The following is a 17,816-nucleotide window of genomic DNA, read 5'->3' on the forward strand; positions in this document are numbered from 1 at the left end:
GAAAACGATAACCAAAAGAACTATAGGAGTAAAGAGTTATTCTGATATAGTATTTGGTCAAGAATTGTCTTGCTTCAGTAAAGGAATTCTTGACTGTCCCTCTGTAGCAATTGTTCTAAATCACTAAAGTATCGTTGCAAATAGATAAAGATTTACTGGGTACTTTATTATTTTGCTAAAATTGGATTTAGATGCATAATTATTTAATAAAATTTATTTAAAATGCTTCAGCAATGTCGAATTCAATCATACAATTACTAGCTTCCGATAAATTTATCGGTGAAAGATATTCAAACTGGAAATCCAATATCAATACAATATTAGTTGTGGATGATTTGAGGTTTATGTTAGCGGAGGAATGTCCTCCGGTTCCCATTACAACAGTGAACCGAAATGTTCGAGACATCTATGATCAGTGGGTAAGAGCTAATGAGAAAGCTCGGGCCTACATCTTAGCAAGTATATCTGATGTACTTAATAAGAGACATGAGATAATGCCCACCGCCCGTGAGATAATGGTGTCACTTCAGAAGATGTTCGGGAAACCATCATCCTCTGTTTGACATGAAGGCATTAAGTATGTCTACATTACTCACATGAAAGATGGAACCAACGTTAAACAACATGTTCTTGATATAATGGTCTATTTTAATATTGCTGAGGCTCATGGGGCGATGATAGATGAAACAAGTCAAGTAAGTATGATATTGGAATCTCTCCTGGAGAGTTATCTGCCATTCAGAACCAATGCTGTTATGAACAAAATTACTTATAATCTAACCACATTGTTGAACGAGTTACAAACATATCAGTCTATGATGAAACTTAAGGAAAAAGAAACAAAAGTTATTTCTAAACCGAAGAAGTTTTTTAAAGGGTCATAGTCTGAAACTCTTGAAAAGTTCAAAGAATTTAAGACTGAGACAGAAAATTTGTTAAGTAAAAGAATTAAAACACTTGATCTAAGAGATGGTAAGTACATAGATTTAAAATTCCAGAACTGCCTAGTAGATCATGGAATTCAATCCCAGCCCACAGCACCTGGAACACCACAACAAAACGGTGTTGCAGAAAGGAGAAATCGAACCTTGTTAGACATGATCCGATCAATGATGAGTTATACTCAGTTACCTCAATCCTTTTGGGGGTATACAGTATAGACTACAGTATTTATTTTAAACGTTGTTCCTTCAAAAAGTGTTTCAGAAACACCGTATGAATTATGGAAAGGATGCAAAACTAGTTTACGTCATTTTCATATCTGGGGATTGTCTAGCACATGTGTTGGTACAAAATCCTAAGAAATTGGAAAAACGTTTGAAATTATGCCTTTTTGTAGGATACCCCAAAGAAACAAAAGGAGGATTGTTCTATGATTCTAAAAAAGACAAAGTATTTGTATCGACAAACGCTATATTCTTGGAAGAAGATCATATAAAAAATCATTTACCTCGCAGTAAACTAATATTGCAAGAAATGACCAAAGATGCTATAGAATTATCAACAAGAGATGTTGATCAAACTAATCCATCAACAACTGTTGTTGTCCCGTCACGTCCATCTCAAGAGTTGAGTATGCCTTGACGTAGTGGGAGGGTTATTCAACAACCTGAACGCTATATGGGTTTAACAGAAACTCAAAACATCATACATGATGATGGTTTAGAGGATCCATTAACCTTTAAAAAGGAAATGGAAGATGTTGACAGGGAACGGTGGATAAAAGCCATGGACGTTGAAATAGAGCTATGTACTTCAATTTTGTCTGGGAGCTTGTAGATCAACCATATGGGGTTAAATCTATAGGTTGCAAATGGATCTACAAGAGGAAATAAGACCAAGCTAGCAAGGTGCAAACCTATAAAGCCAGACTCGTGGCAAAAGGTTTTATCCAAAGAGAGGGGTTAATTATGAAGAAACTTTTTCTCCTATTTCCATGATAAAGTCAATTAGAATACTTCTTTCCATTGTCACATATTATGACTATGAAAGATGGAAAATGGATGTCAAGACAACTTTCCTAAACGGCTATCGTATTTTTTATGTCTCAACCAGAAGAGTTCATCGAACAAGGATAGGAACAGAAAGTCTGTAAGCTCAAACGATCCATTTATGGATTAAAACAAAGCTTTAAGATCCTGGAGATAAAATATTATGGCTTTGAACATAATGTTGAAGAACCTTGTGTATATAAGAAGATAGCCAACAAGACTGTAGCATTCTTAGTTCTTTATGTTGATGATATCTTGCTCATTGGGAATGAGACAAACTTCCTTGCTGACTACAGAGATGGTTAGCAACACAATTCCAAATGAAAGATTTGGGTCATGTTCAATGCGTTCTAGGAATACAGATCTTTCAGAATCGAAAGAATAGAACTCTATACACATCTACAGTTGGGAGTTTGATGTACGCAGTGTTATGTACACACCCTGACTAATGCTTTGCAGTTGGAATCGTCAGCAGGTTCCAATCCAATCCAGGACACAGTCATTGGACTGCTGTAAAAAATATCCTTAAGTATCTAAGGAGAACGAGGGACTAAATGCTTATGTATGGACTTAAGGATTTGATCCTCACAGGATACACTGATTTTGATTTTCAGACTGACGTAGATTCAAGGAAATCTACTTCAGAATCAGTTTTCACTCTCAATGGAAGATCTATAGTTTGGAGAAGCATTAAGTAAAGTGTATTGCTGACTTCACAATGGAAGCAAAATACGTGGCAGCATGTGAAGCTGCTAAAGAAGCATTATGGTTACGCAAATTCTTGGCTGATTTGGAAGTAGTTCCAAATATGCACTTACCTATCACACTGTAATGTGGCAATAATGGTGCTGTTGCCAACTCGAAAGAACCAAGGAGTCACAAACGTAGAAAACATATTGAGAGAAAGTATCATTTCATTAGAGAGATCGTACACTGAGGAGATGTGATCGTCACAAAGATAGCCTCTGAAGACAACCTTGTTGATCCATTTACAAATGCCATCTTAGCTAAAGTGTTCGAGGGTCACCTGGTTGGACTAGGACTCCAAGCGATGTAATCTAGGGCAAGTGGGAGAATATCTATGGTATTAAAGATGCCCTAGTTTATTCTATTTTCCCTTTATGTTTCTCAACAATATATTCGTTCTCACTGGAGTTTTAGTAGAACTTGCAGTTCGTGTTAAACATTCTATTTATCAATAAAACATTATTGAGTAATTTATTCGATAAAGTTGTTGATTTTTCATTCTATTATGAAAATCCAATAAACATATCCATGGGTATAGTGTGAATACTTTAACTTTATGTGGTGACATAAACAGGATCAAGTTAATAGTATATAGCCTAAATGGTCTAATAAGTATATGAATGAAATTGGGTATCTCATCCTGGTAACACTATTGGATGCGACCCATTTTGTAGGTAATTGATAACGGATAGAAATACAAGTTATTGTGACCTCTTATTTAGAATTATGAGGGCTAACAAGAAGAATATGCGGTGATTATACTAAGAATTCAAGTGAAAAGTGAGCTTGCGTCAATCATCACCCAATATTATACTTTATTCCATGTCAAAATGTCTATTTTTGTAGCTATCACAAGAATCGATCGCATGCATGAATCCCAGACCATCGCAAGGGTGATCACATGCGTTCATCACATGGATGTTGCGGCTACAAAGTAATAACCATAATATAAGGGTGATCGCAAGGTTGGTGGAATGCGACGGTACTTCGGCAAAAACGAGCTTGAACACATACCCTGGGAGTACCAAAAAAATGATGTTGACATTTCACCTACCGTGCCATTAGTGGCAGAGGTTCAAAGCTGGACCATCACGCCGTTAGTGGCAGAGATTCAGAGTGAGACCATTAATGCTGTCGGAGATTGAGCTCTATAAATAGAGCCTTTGAGCCCAAATTCAAAGTATCCGAGCTTCTACCTTAAGGCAGATCCTTGTGATCACAGATTAGAGCGTGAGAAGACATTCTTTGAGAGTTCTTCATTCCTTCACCCATTCCGAGTGACGACCGGAGCTTTGTCGAAAATAGATCTCGAGAGAGACTACTTCACCGCCCTTCCATGGCACCACTGACAGCCTTGACACACATCTGATGGAAGCAAGAGATTGCCTATATCTAGCCCTCCATCTCTCTTCTATCTCTATATTGTATTACATTTTGGCTTAAGACATTAATAAATTTTGTAATCAATGCATCTCTTTATTTCCCTCGACTCCATCTTCATTAACTTTTCTTCTTTATCACCCCTTACTTTCATTGCAACGAACTAAGTAAGATTGCAAGAGTATCGCATACTTAATCATGCGACATAGACATATGAAGCATGTAGCAAGCCACCGAGAGGTGTACATTACGCGAGTATAGTGAGTAAATCCTCTTTGCTTAGTGTGAGGCTATAGCAACGCTTGTCTATGAGCTGATCAGTGGAGACTAACTGCCCGAGAGAGTAAGTAGTAGTGGAACGCATTAAGCAAAGTAAGCAATGTTCCTAGAGATAGAAATAATCTTATGACAACCATGCTTTATGTGATCATCTTGTTTTATGTATGCATCATTCACCCTTTGGACATACTTGAGAGAGTAGTTTAAAGATTGAATCTAGGCTTGAGAGAGTCGGATTAGAATCGTATAAGCAAGAATAGAAACTTAGAAATAAGTTCTATCGACATTTTCGCATATGCATCGCGTGCATATATTTGTGTATAGCATGATTGCATAACCTGTGCTGGCTGGGGTTACCCTTGCGATCAAGCTTAATGATGCGGTGAAGTTATCCCCACCACCATTTTATCTATTTTTCTATGCATCTTATTACACGTTAACAGTTGCCGCATCTCTACCAACTTTCATAGTCATACTTCTATTGCTTATTCTGTTTAGTTAGGAATAGGAGTAGCGTATAGTTCTTTAATTTCATTATTCTTTTATTCATCGCCGTAAACACATTACTTTGCAACATTTAGTTACAAGTCCCTGAGTTTAACCTCGGATCACCCCGAGAAACTTGCATTCTCGTTATACTTGACGAGAGAGCAAGAAAACTTATGGCAGAAACGCATGGTCATCGCATATATTCTTAAACGCATATTGCATATTTCTTAGTCCAACGCATGACCATGGAGATCAACGCATATCATAAGATGCACACACAGTTACGCTCTATTTTCTACCCATCTGTAATACAAATGATGTGATCCACAAATCATTCATGTAGAGACATGTGAGTGGGGGCATGCTATGCAATGAGTTTGCATATAGACTAGACCACAAAATAGTCACTTTTCTTTATAACAACCGTTTACTGTTAAAACTGACTATTTCATTTTAAGTAACCTATGATAACTCGATCTTAATTTTGAGCTAGCTATGAGCTCTTGTTTGTTTAGGATTATCCTTTGATCTGCATATGTGAGAGTAGTCCAACAACACTACTCAATAAGCCTTTCATTTTGGGATAAGACCGGATGAATAACTGGGGACATAGCCCTGCAAGATGGAATTCACTCCTACTCAATTTAAGGTTAGCAGATAGGTTGTTCTCTTAAGTTCTAATTTTAGGTCTTGAACAATCGGGGCTCTACCTTCTCATGATAGAGAAAGGACTTGATTCATAAGTGTTATGAATTAAAATTATTCATTAGAGAGTCAATGAGAACTTAAAGAGCAAGATGTATTCACAGGGGTAAAACAGTGATCTTGACCCAGCTATGATTACGAACGACCTGTGAAGGATTGACTTACTGATCATGGTTATATCGAGTGGACATAATATATCTACAGTGAGGGGAGTTCAACTATGGGCTTTAATGGGGTGGCTCATTAGTTAACAAATAAGGGTTAATTTGGTGTTATGAGTTTAACCAATTAATCTCGGATCGTTGGAGCCCATGATCTGTAGAGGTCCCCCTATAAATGGATTAGCTTTAGAGTAGCATGATAAGTAATTTGAAATGTTCAAATTAGAATTAAATGAAATATGGGAATTTATATTTAAATATAATTTAAATATATAAAGGTGGATTTGTGTAAAATTAATTTAATATTTGATATTAAATTAATTATAATTAATTAAATTATTTATTAATTTCATTAGAAAATTAATTTATGAAATTAATTTTACAAAATTAATAATATTTTCAATTTTTTGAAATCAAATTGATTTTTGAAATCATTTATGAAATTAAAAAGTTAGAAAAATGACACAAAATGGAAATTTGGTTTTTTCCATTAAATCTTCAACTAACTCACACCAAACCCACTCATTTTGGCTTCAATAACTCCAAGCATGAGTTGCATCTCATGCAACCATCTTCTTTGCATGAAATACTTGCAATAAATAAAAAAGATTGGAGTAGAATTTAAGCATGCATCTAAAGAGTTTTTACAGAAAAATTCGGGCTGAAGAAATTGTTCTTCAAATAGGTTGTAGCAGTGAGTTCTTCTCCAAGTTCCTTTCATTCAAACTGATTTTGAGTCTCACAACTCTCATTCTAAAGCTCCAAGAGAATAGTGAAAAAGATCTTGAGGTGGTTCACAACAAGTTCCGGAGAAGATTACAGCTGAGAATCAAGATTTGAAGAAGTTCTACAAAGGTATGACTTCAAACCCTCTTGTGATTGATGAGCATGCTTTAGTTACTGTCAAAATCAATGAATTAGAGTGCTTATTGATCCTTGTTGCTTCTGATGTATGCTGATATACTCTAATAGTAAAATGCTACAAAATGATCTGATCTTAATAATTCATGTGGAGACATGTGAGTTGGATATTCTATACAAAGTGTTTGTATAAGACCGAACCATGAAATGAATGGTCTCTCTATATAACATCGTTGCTAGAAGAGACTTACATTTCATTACGATCACCATAGGTGACTTGACATTAATCATGAGTGAGTTGTGAACTCTTGTTTATAAGGGCAATCCTTTGGTTCGTATAGGTGAGAGTGACAATGTTAGCCTATAAGAGTCTACAACGCACATGCAGAAGTAATTAGGATATTAAGCACTCTAACTACATTAATTTTAGGAATCAGGCATGCATGTTCAAAGGAGAAAAATAGGGTTTTAGAATACAACCTTTGTAGAAACACCAAATTGATGCAATCCCTTGAATAATTCTGATCATGAACTTGTCGTGGACCACAACTAGAGTCTTCCTCGCTATTCTCTAGCCTTAAAACGGATTGTGGGATCCAATTTATGGTGAAATTAAAGGGAATTTTGAGGTATTGAGAGTTTTGGTGTAGGAAATTGAAAGAACAAATTCTTCTTCAAATTATCAATTTGCATGAAGATTTTTCCAGTCAAAATATCTTCTATTTAAAGAAAAAACCATGCACACCTAAATGCATCTACAAATGACACCAAATCACATGCATTAAGTGAGAAATGAGGTGGTATAACTAGTGGAATTGAATTTCACAAATTCAATTTTATAATGAATTTTAATAATTAATTTGATATAATTAAGTTATTTTATTATATATGATATAATTAGTATAACGTATTTGATGCATTATAGTATTTATGAGAGGAAATAAATATTTGAATAAGATTCAAATATTAATTATATGAATTGGATTCATAACTGTTAAATTTAATATAAATGTGATTTATATTAAATGTCATATGAGAGAGAAAAGAAACTATAGGTTATATTGTATATGAGACAATACGTCATATTTGATATAACATATAGTTTAATATATATATTATATGATAAGTTAGCTATCATATATATATATATATATATATATTAAATATTTTTTAAAATAAATTAATTTTATTATTTTATTTACTAAAATTAATTTAATTTAATTAAGGAGGGAGTTACTACTCCCTCTCCTCTTTTTTCTCTTCACCCACGTAAGTGGGTGGTTGATGATATTTGGCTTTTGATAGGAAAGAATCATTTTCTTAATCCAAAAAGAAGATATAAACGTTCTGTGTATGAGATTTTCTCAGAGCATAATCAAAATTCTTCATCCTTTTCTCTTCTCTCAATCCCTTCCCTCATTCCAAAATAGCCAGAGCCCACCACTCCTGAGTTCTCTACCTGAGAATACCAAGGTCGCCATCGTGATAGTGCCTGCTTCTAGTTTGAGGGATTCTTGAAGATTTGTCTTCAAAGGTAAGGGTTTCTAAAACCCTATATTTTTTTTAATTAAGCATGTTGTAATTTATTTAAACGCATAATATGTTTTTCTTTTCTGTAAAAATTCCATTCTGTGAAAAATGGAAATTGGGACGATCTCGCTTCCGTTCAAGATTCCCTTCAATGGGATCCTTCATGACTATCACGTCTCCTCGGTGTACGATTTCCTTGATGAGATGGTACTTTTGCTCAATGTGCTTATGACTTCTTGATTCTTTCGAATTTGCAACTACTTTACTGTTATCATAATAAAGTGTGATAGGTAGATGAATATTTGGAACTCCTTCCAAATTAGTTAAGAATTTTCTAAGTCATACCGCTTCTTTCGTTGCGTCACATGTAGCTACATACTCCGCTTCCATGGTGGAGTCAGTAATACAACTTTGATTTATATTCCTCCATTTAGAGTGAACACTTATCCCGAAGTTGATTTCCTCGAATCAATATCATTCTGAAAATCAGAGTCACAAAGATACTTGAGGTTGTTCTTAACGACAGTAAAATGATCATATCCAGGATTGGACTTAAACCTGCTGATTATTCCAACTGTATTGCATATATCTGAACATGTACACAACATGACATACATCAAACTCCTAACTGCTAATGCATAAGGAATTTGTTTCATAACCTCACTTCTAAAGGTGTCTTAGGACATTGTTAATTAAACCGATGAATTCCATGTCTAAAAGGTAACAAACCTCTCTTGGAATTTTACATCTTATATCTAGACAACATTTTGTCTATATAAGATGCCTGAGATAAGGCTAGCATTTTGTTCTCGCGATTCTGAACTATTTGGATTCCAAGAACATATTGAACATCTTCCAAATCTTTCATTTAAAACTTTGATGCTAGCTATCTTTTAATGTCAACAAGGAATCCTACCTCATTGCCAATGAGTAGGATATTATCAACATATAATACCAGGAAGGCTAAAGTCTTGTTGACAATTTTCTTGTAAACACAAGGTTCGTAAATGTTCTGTTCATAGCCAAAAGATTTCTTTATAGTCCACCCTCTCTCTTTGGGTAAATCCTTTTAACACGAATCGTGCTTTGTAGGTCTGTACCTTACCAGCTTGGTCTCGTTTCCTCTTGTTGATTCATTTTCAACCAATAGGTTTGGTTGATCTACATGTTCCCAAACGAAATTGAAGTACATAGACTCCATTTCGAGGTCCATGGCATTTATCTACTGGTTTCGATCTATATCTTCCATTACCTGTTTAAAGATCAACGGATCCTCTAAGCCATCATCAGGTATGACTGTTGGGGTTGATGTCCTAAATCTTGTGGGTTCTGTAGTTTCTAATTGTAATATACGAACATTTTATTTATTTAATAAAATATGAGATGTTATATTCAATATTTAGCAGCATTAACCTACAAACCAATAAACTAACATCTAAGGTTATCATCTGTAGACTTAAACATGTATGTAGAGACATACAGGTGGATCATGTTTAAGTAATAACCCAAATGCTCTATAGTAGATGGATAAGGTTGGGTACCTTATCCTTGTGACACTACGAATATGCCCCATTTTTTAGACATTACAATCGTTATAAAGTACTACAAATGATATGATTCTGATCATTTATGTAGAGACATATGATCGGGGATATTCCATATAAAGGAGTTTGTATAAGACCGGACCACGAAATGACTAGTCTCATTATGTAACACCATTCATAATAAAGACTTACATTTTACTAGGATGACCATAGGTGATATGACATGAATCCTGAGTGAGTTGTGAACTTCTGCTTATGAAAGTAGTCCTTTGATTTGTATGGGTGAGAGTGGCTAGTTCTCCGACTCAATACGCCTACTATTGGAGCTCCCTTAAGGCTGATTCTGAGGCTTGAACAATGTGGTGCCACACCATTTCTAGCCCGAGAGCGGTTAGGTCATAGTTGAACAATGACTTATTGTTCATTAGACGGATCAGTGGTACTTTAGGAGTTAAATGTAACTATAGGCGCAAAACAGTAATTTTGACCCAACTGTACTTATGAGCAATTTGTGAAGGGTTATCATTTCGTTGATTGGTTATAGCTAATGGACACAAAAATATATCTATAGTGCGAATAGTGCAACTGTCGGTCTTTAGTGGAGTGACCGATAGTTAATGGATGTTGGGTAATTTAATTAAAGAGTTTAATTAATTATCTAAGTATTATTGGAGCTTCAATCTATTGGTCCATAAGGTCCCCTCTGTAGCTCAACAGGGATTATTGAGAATTAATTTTGGATTAATTTGAATTATTCAAATTAATTGAGGGAATTAGTTATATGTGATATAATTGAATTAATTATATATCTGATATAATTAATACAATGTATTTGATACATTATAATATAAAGTTTATTTGAGAGGAAATAAATATTTGAATATAATTCAAATATAATTATATGAATTGGATTCATATAATCAAATTTAGTATAAATGTGATTTAAATTAAATACCACAAATTAGTGAGAAAATTAAAACTATAGGTTATGTGTTATATATGATATAACATATAGTTATATATATATATATATATATATATATATATATTTAAATTAAAATTAATTTAATTTAATTTTAATTTTTAAATTTAAAGGGAGGGAAATAGCTTCCCTCCCCTTAATTCTCTCTTCATCCCACGTAGAGAGTGGGAAATGGGTGGGGGTGGTTTTCATATAATTTTATTTTTCATTTTTCTATCTTATTCTTTATGAGAAGAAACGAGTGTAAAAGTTTATGTAATTTTTTCTCAGAAAAATTCCCCCCTCTCTCAAACTCTCTCCCTCTTCTAAAATCTCAAAGCTCGCACATTCTTGAGAGATTCTCATCCAAAAGAGAATACATAGATCTCACTTGTGGTTGTGCTCATTGAAATTTTGTTTATTGGATTGTGACTATTTGAGGGAATTCGTGAAGAAACCGTTTTGATCTTCAAGGGTATGATTTCTTCTCCCTTTTCCCCTTTTTATGCATGCTGTAAATTTTTCCTCTTTATGCATAATTTTTTCAATACTATAATTTTCATGTTTTGTAAAAAATTTAAAATTGGGTCGATCCTCACTTCCGCAACGGAACTTCACAGTACCTTCAATGACTACTTAAGTTTCTGTCAAACTCATGTAACGGGCAGGCTGTTGAACAACTCTCCAATTACGTCGAGGTACTTTCAATTCTTGAGAAGGATGTGACAGACCAGACGTACCAGTTTCATCAACAACTCTTGTTGAAGGACCAACCTAATCAACAACCATTGTTGATCTATCTGTATCCTCTACATAAATTTTATTCAATAATAGCTTACTATGAGGTTGATAATTTTTAGCGTGGTTCTCCTTTAAGAATATGGCATTTTTCTATACAAATACTTTGTCATCTTGAGAATCATAAAATAAACCACCTTTTGTTTCTTTGGGGTCTACAAATAGGCATACTTTTGAACTGCATTCCAACTTCTTTGGGTTATATGCCAACACAAGCGTCGGACATCCCTAAATCATAAAGTGATGTAAACTACCTTTACGTCCTCTTCATAACTCATAAGGTGTTTCAGAAACACTTTTAAGGGAACTATATTCAAAATATAAACAACAGTTTTTACTGCATGTCCCCAAAATGAATTAGGCAATTTAGCATAACTCATCATCGAACGAACCATGTCCACCAAGGTTCTATTTCTCTTTTTCGCTACACCATACTATTGGGGTGCACTAAGTGCTGTGAGTTGAGACTGAATTTCATGTTCTATCAAATAGTCTTGGAATTTCAAGTCTATATACTCTCCACCTCGATCTGATCGAAGTATTTTAATCTTTTTATCTAATTGGTTATCAACCTCTGGCTTATACTCCTTGAACTTTTCAAGGGTTTCGAACTTATGATGCTTAGGTAAACATAGTCATATCTAGAATAATCATCAATAAAACTAATGAAATATTCATACCCTCCCCATGCTTTGACATTCACCGGATCACAGAGGTCTGAATGCACGAGCTCTAAGGGTTCTTTAGCTCTAAAACCTTTTTCCGTAAAATATCTTTTGATCATCTTACCCTCAAGACAAGACTCACATGAGGGTAAAGATTCTAACTGATTCAGGAGCCCACTCTTAACCAATCTCCCAATCCTATTGAGATTTATGTGGAAAAGTCTTAAGTGCCAAAGATAGGCATTATAACAAATTTTTCACCTCTTATTTTGAGTTTTAGCTGTTTTAAACATCTTAATGCTCAAAACAGTTTTTGCCTCAATTGGTCTTAACACATATAAAATTGTTTTTTAGTTTTTCAGAACATATTTTAATACATTTTTGAAATAATAAACACTTCATTAACTTCAAAAGAAACTTTATACTTTTGTTCTAACAAACATGAGATAGATATTAAATTCCTCCTGATATTTTTAAGTAAAATGAATCTATCTTCAACAAACAACTTCATATCTCCCACCTCTATAGCTGAGACAACCTCTCCGGTCCCAACCTTAAGGGTTGTCTCACCTTTTGTAAGTTGTCTCCAGGAACTGGTTTCCTGAGCGGAAGTGTAAATATGATTAGCGGCCACTAAATCTAATATCCAGATTAATTTATCATTTTCACTAAACATGTCTCAACAATGAGTAAATCATATCTACTTTGTTGTGCTTTCTCAACTTCTTATCTATGACAGTATTGTTTACTTTCAACATATCTAGAACATGTTTTCTAACATAGGTTCTATCCTTTATGTTGTAGTTATAAACATTATCGAGAAAATCGTTCCTAATAGATTGACCAAACAACGTCTGTAACGAATCCATGGTCTCTTAAGTGGAAACCATGTTATCAAATTTCTTAGCTAGTATATCAGATATGCTTGCTAAGATATGGATTCAGGCCTTATCATTTGCCTTAATCCATATGTCATAAGCATTCCATACATTTGTTTGCATATGAGCTAGGAGTTAGAGAACATTTCTCTGTTGAGACAAACTTTAAACCATTATTTGCTAGTATTACGTTTATATTCGATTTCTGTGTTGAATAATAATGACCATTAAACTTATCGAAAGCGAGTATTTGTATAGAAGAGTTTGACATGCTGAAAATATAAACAATTTCTATTAGTAAATTTCTTTTAAACCCAATCAAAATTTTAGCAAAAGCAATAATGTACCCAAATTTCATCATTTATTTGCAACGATACTTTAGTGAGTCAGAATAAATGCTATCAAGGGGCAGTCAAATACTCTTTCACTGAAGCAAGACAATCTTGACTATATACTAGTACTAGAATAACTCTTTATTCCATAGTCATTTAGTTACCATTTCCGTTCAAGAACTTACTAGCACTTAGTAACTCTTGTAAATGTAACCCTCCATTTTCAGATCCTAGAGATCAGTATCAACAAGTTCCTGAATTGGAAGACAATTACCGATAACAGATTTAAGATACCATATTCATTTCTAAAGTTTGCGGTGTTCTAATCCCCATGAAACAACCTTCCGAATGGGTGGTCGCTCCCAAGGCGACTCGCAGGAAAAACATGAGAATCTCACAGTACAACCTAATAGAAGAGGTCGTAGGATACGTTGACACACATCCTTCACCCACTTACTATGAACTACTTTTCTTATTCACCTTGTTATTGACCTATGCAAATACTTTTCGAATGGAGGTCACTCCCAGGGTGACTCAAATTCGAGCATGAATCTTACCGGTGTGGACTCTTAAAGACGTAAGAGCTAATATATCATATATATTATTAATCTTCCACTAAAATGTTCTATTTATTTTAGGTAAATATTTACTTACGTATATTTCGGCTAATAAATACAACCTAAGTCTAGGTGTTTATCCAAGTATAATATTTATATTTGGATTTAACCTATGATGTTTAAGTGACAAACCAATTTATTACCTCACATCGTTATGCATGCTCATAAAATCGGGATAATAACACTCAAGAACCGGTTAAAACCCTTAGGTAGTAGGTGTTCTGTAAACTGTAAACTTAAGTACCTCCAGCCATAGACGGGATTTAGCCCATGTGAGTTTGTAACCAAAATTTTACAAGATGACAACTTATTTTAACTATTTAAAACAAGTTTCCATAAGTTAACCCTAGGTGAGCATGCATGTTATCTTTGTTATAGATCATTAAAAGTCTAATTGATTTTATAACTTTTATAACTTAAACATTCATCCATAATCTACATCATGTATTTCATTTAATATAACAACTTATATTAAAACTCATGAATTTCTAAGCATGAAAAATTATATTACAACATTATAACATACAACAAACATATCATATATTAATGTAACAACTTCTATTAATACTCATGAAATTCTAAGCATGCAAATTATATTATAACACTTATAACATACTTTTTAATACATGCAATATGTTATCCTATGGTGGGGTTTTAAATCTACATGGCATACTTCATACACAATCAAGATTAATATACTTAATACATACATTCATAATGCATAATTAATAAAACACACTAAAGTGGACCGATTTTGATATCTTTGGCAAACAAATAATTAATTTATTACAATAATAATTCAGAAACAACCCCGAACCACTCCCGAACACTTCAATTTGGCCTGAACGAACTTAAAAAACCTTGAACCGGACCTCTAAAGCTTAAAAATCAGGCTAAATTGGCTAAAAAAATGAACTAGTAAAAACCAGTCTGCACAGTCTAAAAAAATGCTTCGAAAACAGCTTGCATCTTGCTCCGATTTCTTTAAATTATAGCTTAATATCAACTCTAATGACTCAGATAAAATTTTAGACTCTTCTTCACACATTAACGCCTATAAATAATTGGACAATTATAATAATTACAACCAAATCGAAGCTTAAAAAAATGCTAATATATCCACTTTAGCCACCACACTTTCATCTCATGAAATAACATCCACTAAACTAAAACTAATACAAATTGATTGCTTAAAACATGCTCTGATACCAATTGAAAGAATAAACAACGTGCATGCGGAAACAATTTGGATCTTAAGCACTTTAAATTTCATTAATTTTAAAGATAAAATATGCATGCAAATAACTTTGAAACTAGGGTTTGAATTACAACCTTTGTAGCTCCAAATTGATCACCAATTCTGCTCCAATCTTCTCACGAATTGGCTGTGAACTATCACGAGGGTCTTCTCGACTATTCTCCGATCTTAGAACGGGATGGTGGGATCCAATGAGTGACTAAATGAGGGATGAATTTAGAATAGAAATTGAGAGAGAATTGAGGACTTCAATTCTAAAACTCTTTTAGAATCTCTAAGTTGCCAAGAAGACTTTTTTTTTCCAACTAACTTGAAAATCACCAAAATAGCCAAGAACTTTAATCTTTATCAAAGCATCATATTTATAGAGAAATTACATGCAATTCATGTACAATTGAATTAACCAAATTTTGACAGTTCAAAATACACGCAATTTAGTGGGGTAAGTGGCATTTTGTGGAATCAACACTTTGCCAATTGAATTACTAATTAATGCACTAAAAGTTGGATTTTTCTACTAAAAATCATTCTTGAATCTTTCCACTAAGTGAAGTCAACATTTTGACTTTTGACTATTTTGAAGTCCACATTTGACTTTAGTCAAATTTTAGTTAAATACGATTTTAATTCAAAATTAATTCAAAACTAATTTTGGAATTTCAAAGCTTGGTGAAGTCAACATTTGACTTTGATCAACTCTGATTAGTTCCATTTAATTCAAAATTAATTCAAATAATTATTTTAAATCAAATTGATATTAAATAATTCTTTAAACAATTTAGCTAAAATAATTTAATATTCAATTATTAAATCCAACACTAATCACGATGAATCCTTGTTCATAGTTTTGATATTTAAATATTATTTAAATATCTCCAACTCTCTCTTTATCATTCAATTCCCATTTGAATGATACACCATTAAATATATCGCATATGTTTAACATTTATTCCTTAATTCGAATATGAACACTTCAAACTCACTCATCACACTGTTCTAAGGTTTAGTCCGATATGAGCTAGCAGGGGGACTTAATGGACTTACAGATCATGAGCTCCAACGATCCAAGATTAATTTGCTAAACTCTTTTAACCGAATTAACCAACATTTGTTAATGACCGGGACATTCCATTAAAGCCCAGTAATTACACTCTTCTCACTATAGATACATACTATCCACTTGATTTAACCATGATCAGTAAGTCAATCCTTAATAGATTGTTCGTATTTACAACTGGGTCAAACTTTCGTTTTAACCCTGTAAGACATCTTACTTCTTAAGTCTCCACTAATCCACTAATGAGAAATTTGTTTATAGTTCTATCAATAAACCAAGTCCTTCTCAGTCATAGAGAGGGCAAGGTTCCTTGTTCAAGACTAGGAGTCAATACTTAAAAGAATAACCTATCTACTAACCCTAATATTGGGTAGGAGTTATTGGGGTGTATACCCTAAAGCCTCATAGTTTTATGTTAGTTGAATCAATGGTTGATTTATTTTATATTACTTGTGCAATAATCCATTAACCTAAAATCCAAGATTATATGATGTAACTTAAACATGTATGTGGAGACATACAGGTGGATCATGTTTAAGCGATAACTTAAATGGTCTGTAGTATATGGATAAGGTTGGGTGCCTTATCCTAGTAACACTACTAATATGACCCGCCTTTTAATTGTTACAATTGTTGTAAAGTGCTACAAATGATTTGATCCTGATCATTCTTGTGGAGACATGTGAGTGGGATTATCTTATACAAAAGCGTTTGTATAAAGATCAGACCACGAAATGTTAAGTCTCTCTTTATAACGTCGTTGTTAGAAGAGACTTACATTTCACCAGGATAACCATAGGTGACTTGACCTTAATCTTGAGTGAGTTGTGAATTCCTACCTATGAGAGCAATCCTTTGATTTGTATAGGTGAGAATGGCCAGATTCGCCGACTCAATAAGCCTACCATTTTGGAGATTCATCTGATTAGAGAGCTGGGAACACAACTACACAAGTATAGTTAGAGTAAGAAGATAAATTGTACATCTTGCAGGACTATGTCCTCAGCTATCTACTCAATCTTGCTCCTAAAATGGGAGTCTTATTGAGCGGCGATGTTGAGCCACTCTCACCCATGCAGATTAAAGGATAATATTGAATAAACAGGAGTTCATAGTTAGCTTAGGATTAAGATCGAGTTACCTTAGTCATCGAAATGGAACAGTCGATTTTAACAGTAAACGGCGTAACAAAGAAAATTGACTATTTCATGGTCCGGTCTCATGCAAACATCTTTTACATAGGATGCCTCCACTCGCATATCTCTAATAAACAATTTAGGATCACATCGTTTGTCTTAAATAAAAAGTGGGCCGCATTCATAGTGTTTCCAAGATAAGTTGTTAAGCTCTATCCCTATATTTATAGACAGTTTTGGCTATATACTCAAACTTGGTCCACTTTTATGTCTCCACATAAAGTTCAAGTATTCACGTTATAGCCAGGGGTTCATTAGTTTATTGAATTAAGGCTTTAACAAGTGCAATTTACATATTCAATAACAACTTTACTGAATATATCTCAATAACATTTTTATTGCAAAATAGAATATGTTTAATGTTTAC

The 17,816-nt window shown here is 33.7% G+C and overlaps 1 protein-coding gene across 1 annotated transcript; it reads left to right on the forward strand.

The window, feature by feature from the left end:
• Positions 1-233: 233 nt before the first annotated feature.
• LOC150035104 (uncharacterized) lies at positions 234-563 on the forward strand. Its single transcript, XM_090315227.1, has one exon. The coding sequence runs from the start codon at positions 234-236 to the stop codon at positions 561-563; it is 330 nt and encodes a 109-aa protein (XP_090171353.1).
• Positions 564-17,816: the final 17,253 nt, after the last annotated feature.

This window comes from Benincasa hispida, chromosome 7 (assembly GCF_027475165.1).
Source record: "Benincasa hispida cultivar pf3 chromosome 7, pf3_genome.v1.1, whole genome shotgun sequence".
Lineage (NCBI taxonomy): Eukaryota > Viridiplantae > Streptophyta > Magnoliopsida > Cucurbitales > Cucurbitaceae > Benincasa > Benincasa hispida.